General features: G+C 44.2%; 1 protein-coding gene across 1 annotated transcript; it reads left to right on the top strand.

Moving 5' to 3' along the window:
* The first annotated feature begins 221 nt into the window (after positions 1–221).
* LOC110491558 (gap junction delta-3 protein) lies at positions 222–3849 on the top strand. The gene is made up of 4 exons (XM_036946448.2): positions 222–342; positions 488–644; positions 795–881; positions 1002–3849. The coding sequence occupies exon 4, from the start codon at positions 1255–1257 to the stop codon at positions 2152–2154; it is 900 nt and encodes a 299-aa protein (XP_036802343.1). The 5' UTR covers positions 222–342; positions 488–644; positions 795–881; positions 1002–1254; the 3' UTR covers positions 2155–3849.

The raw sequence follows: 3849 nt of genomic DNA, 5'->3' as shown, positions 1-3849 counted from the left end.
TTGAAATTACATGGTAACAACGTTGATTCAACCAGCTTTTACCCAGTGGGTGGTGTATTGATGCTGGGGTGTTCCTGTGTTCTCCCTTGTGAACTACTCAGGCCGATTGGGAAGTGCTGACTCTTCCTGCCATTAGGAAAAGCCGTCATCAATCAAGAGTATGCACTCTTGAGTAAACATTAATTATGTTTGTGTACTTTGATATCCCAGATAGGACATGACAGGAATTTCCTTCCCCGTTGACGCCCCAGCAAGCCGACTACTAAAAGCCAACCATTATCACTGTCTAACGTGGAGTTAGACTGTGGTAATAGTCGGAGCACACTGAGGGAACCAACACAGGTTGGCTCCATTTTTTTTGTCATTGCACCTTTAATAGATGGATGATATAATGCCTAATGTTTAAAGGTTTTTCTACAGATCTTTTTTTATTTTTATTGACTGACAATATTTTGATGACTCATTGACTGCTACCCATTGATTCAAGGCTGCTTCAGGCTGAAGTACCAAATCAAAGAAGGCACCTGCCCACATAAACTAGACACCCAGAGTGTGTATGCCAGAGGCTAAAGAGTACTTCTACCAGGCTTGTACAGGAAACGGCTTATTATGACGATCTACCATGTATATGGTTGAAACGTTTGGTATGTTCTCTCAGTATGTTTAACCGCAAGTTAATTATTTGTGTGGGTCGTTTTGTATGTAATATTAAGTACATTCAATAATATACCTATATTGTTTTGCCTATGTGCCTCTTTACTAATCAAAACCTCTGTTCTTCAATGTCATTTAAGATCACGAAAGGAGCAGCGGTTTTCACTGAATTGGTTCATTTCATAAGGAAGCTTAAAAGGAGTTGGGAAGGAGTTGAAGCAATACAGGTATTTTCTTGTGTTAATTAATTAAATGTAATGTGGATGAGGGAATATATTGGAATAGCTATCTTTCTAAGTTTTTTTCTGCATGTTACACAATCAAATATTTGATCTGTCTTGTTTCAGGTCATGTGAAGGACACACGTCCATGGAATTAGCCTTTGATCTGTAAATCACCCTGTTCAGATTTTTATCATCCATTTTAGTATTTCTTAAGGAAGGGCTTGTGAGCAGACTTGGCATTTTGACTTGACAACCCTGCATGCCAGTAACTCATGAGGGATAACTATTTCTGAAAATGGACTGAATATAAGTTCCACTAGACCTCCAGAGACCCCCAGAGAGCCAGGAGGAATAGCCCAGACCGAGTCCTCGCATCATGGGTGAGTGGAGCTTCCTCAGCGGCCTATTCGATGCCCTCCAGGTCCACTCCCCTATGCTGGGCCGCTTCTGGCTGCTGCTCATGCTGGTCTTCCGCATCCTCATCCTGGGCACTGTCGCCGGCGACTTGTTCGAAGACGAGCAGGGGGAGTTTGCCTGTAACACACTGCAGCCGGGCTGCAAGCAGGTGTGTTACGATGATGCCTTCCCCATCTCCCAGTACCGCTTTTGGGTGTTCCACATAGTCCTCATCTCCACGCCGTCCCTCATCTTCCTCATGTACGCCATGCACCACCACAACAAGAGGACCATGCAGTTAGGCCAGCCAAGGTTCAGCCAGCTGATTAGCAACGCTGCCAGGGAAGAGCGCCATCTCCGACAGCTCTATGTTATAAACGTGGCCTTCCGTTTGGTGACAGAAGTGGGATTTCTGGTAGGTCAGTGGTGGCTGTACGGTTTCCAGGTTGAGGCCCAGTTCCCATGCAGCCGCTTCCCATGCCCCTACACGGTGGACTGCTTCGTGTCACGCCCCATGGAGAAGACAGTCTTCCTCTGTTTCTACTTCGCCGTGGGAGTGGTTTCTGCCTTGTCCAGTTTCGTAGAGCTCGTCTACGCTTCATTGAAGTGGTTCCGTCCCACCGGGGAGCAGCCAGAGGAGCGGGTATGCGACTGTCAGAACCTCCGGAACCTGCAGCAGGAGGAGGTGGAGATGGAGGAGGAGGAGCAGAAAAGGAGGGGAAGGACCATGTCCGAGGGTGGGAGTAGTAGCGTCAGAATGAAGGGAGGGGCGGTGAGGGGCAGCGCCAGCAGGAAGGTGTCTAGCATTGGACACAAGAGCGTCGGATATCAGGGAAACAACCAGAACACCAAGACCAGTGTTTCTCCTATATTCATTTAGCAGGTGTGGAAATTGTTGCCACTGCTGCAAAAAATTATGATGTAATTTTTGGTTTTAATATATATTTCTGCCAGACACACTTTTAAATGGATAGTCGTTGACTCAGTGATTGGAAGTCTATGGGACCGGCTAGCATGTTGTTGCGCTAACGCTAGTAGAAATCCACCCCCCGCTACCCTTGCCACCACTGCTGAAACAAATCCTAGGGGAAACACTGAAGACAGTTACGGTGTAATTTAGATTCATTTGAAAGAAATCATATATTCAATTAGACAGTGGATTTGAGTACATTTTGATTTGATTTATTAGGATCCCCAATCATTTCTCTAGAAGTAAATTATCTCTCCAATTTCAATTACAACCGAAAGAGCTCATGCTGTGTCTCTAGCCCTCACTCACCTCTTCTGTTTGACGGTGATACCCTTCTGCTGCAGCGACTTCTCATTGGTGAGCTGCAGGAGGGTAATCTCTTTGCGTCTGAACAGGTGGATGAAGAAGGCCTCCAGCAGCTTGTCCAGGGTGATGCTGAAGCCAATGACGACAGCTAGTTAATGCATGGTTGGTATTACTACAATAACGGTAACTGCAGTAACAACTTTTTCCCTTTTCGATTACAAGACCGGGAAATGAGGGGAAAGGAAATTGGCCCACACTTAAACGTATTTTCATTGGATTTACACAAATGAAGGCCCTGTGAAAGGCTAGTTCCTGTCCACGAGGTGTACATCAAATTGGGTGTACAGCAAATTGCATCACGCTCACGCTACATATACAGGAGATATGCTCCAGACCAGTGGGCCATTCTGGCTTGGACCAGGCTACTTACTTACTTTAAACAAAGGAAAGTCATGTGTAATGTAATGTTATTAGGTTACATGTAACAGGTTTGCAATTTCATGCACTTGGAGTACTTTTTTTGTTTATTTTTTGTTGGTATTTAGACAAGTTATTTCCCTAAAATGTGTCCAGAAAAGATTTGTGTCAATACTCCATACAGGAACTGCTCGGAGACGAGACCTGTAAACAAGTCATAACGAGACTGATTGGGCAAGACTCAGGAGGATGCATGAACAACAGGGGGGGACTGATATTTGGAGCATGTACACAAAGAATCTCTGAAGTGCATACAGTATAGGCACGGTCATAACTGTGGCTCCATGGTTTCCAATAAGGCCTTCCTACATCCAGCCAATGTATTTCAGGGTTCTTGTGTGTGGACAGTGATATTTTCCAATGGCATTCAAATGTGCTGGATTATACCAAAGTATTTTGCTGTTGGCGTTTACAGCAAATGTCTTATTCATCTTGATCCATTTTATGCAGACCAAGAGTGAGTTAAAATGAAGTGCAATACAGATCAAATAACTTGAATTGAATATACTGTAACTTGGTATGTGTGGTGTGTATGAATCTAGTGTGCAAAATATGACCTACATGAGATCCATGATTACGTCATTTTCATAATTTAATCTCTGCTCGACTGAACCTTTGCACCCGGTGGAGAGCCAAAGAGCCTGCTACATGCAAGGTTTCCTGTTAAGAGTGAATGAAGAATGTTGCACACTGTCTGATACCATCAGTGTTGTGAGACTGAGTAATATCTTATTTTCACTGGCAGTGAAACGTGTGCACATGAATATGCACAGGGGTATGCAAAGCCGTTTTTGTGACATGGAAATAAATGTTTTAGAATCA

The sequence above is a fragment of the Oncorhynchus mykiss genome, chromosome 16, assembly GCF_057628025.1.
Source record: "Oncorhynchus mykiss isolate SJ-2025 chromosome 16, ASM5762802v1, whole genome shotgun sequence".
NCBI lineage: Eukaryota > Metazoa > Chordata > Actinopteri > Salmoniformes > Salmonidae > Oncorhynchus > Oncorhynchus mykiss.
This window is presented reverse-complemented; position numbering and strand designations above follow the sequence as displayed.

Coding starts and splice junctions, on each gene's coding strand:
- LOC110491558 (XM_036946448.2), top strand. CDS start 1,255: ATGGGTGAGTGGAGCTTCCTCAGCGGCCTATTCGATGCCCTCCAGGTC.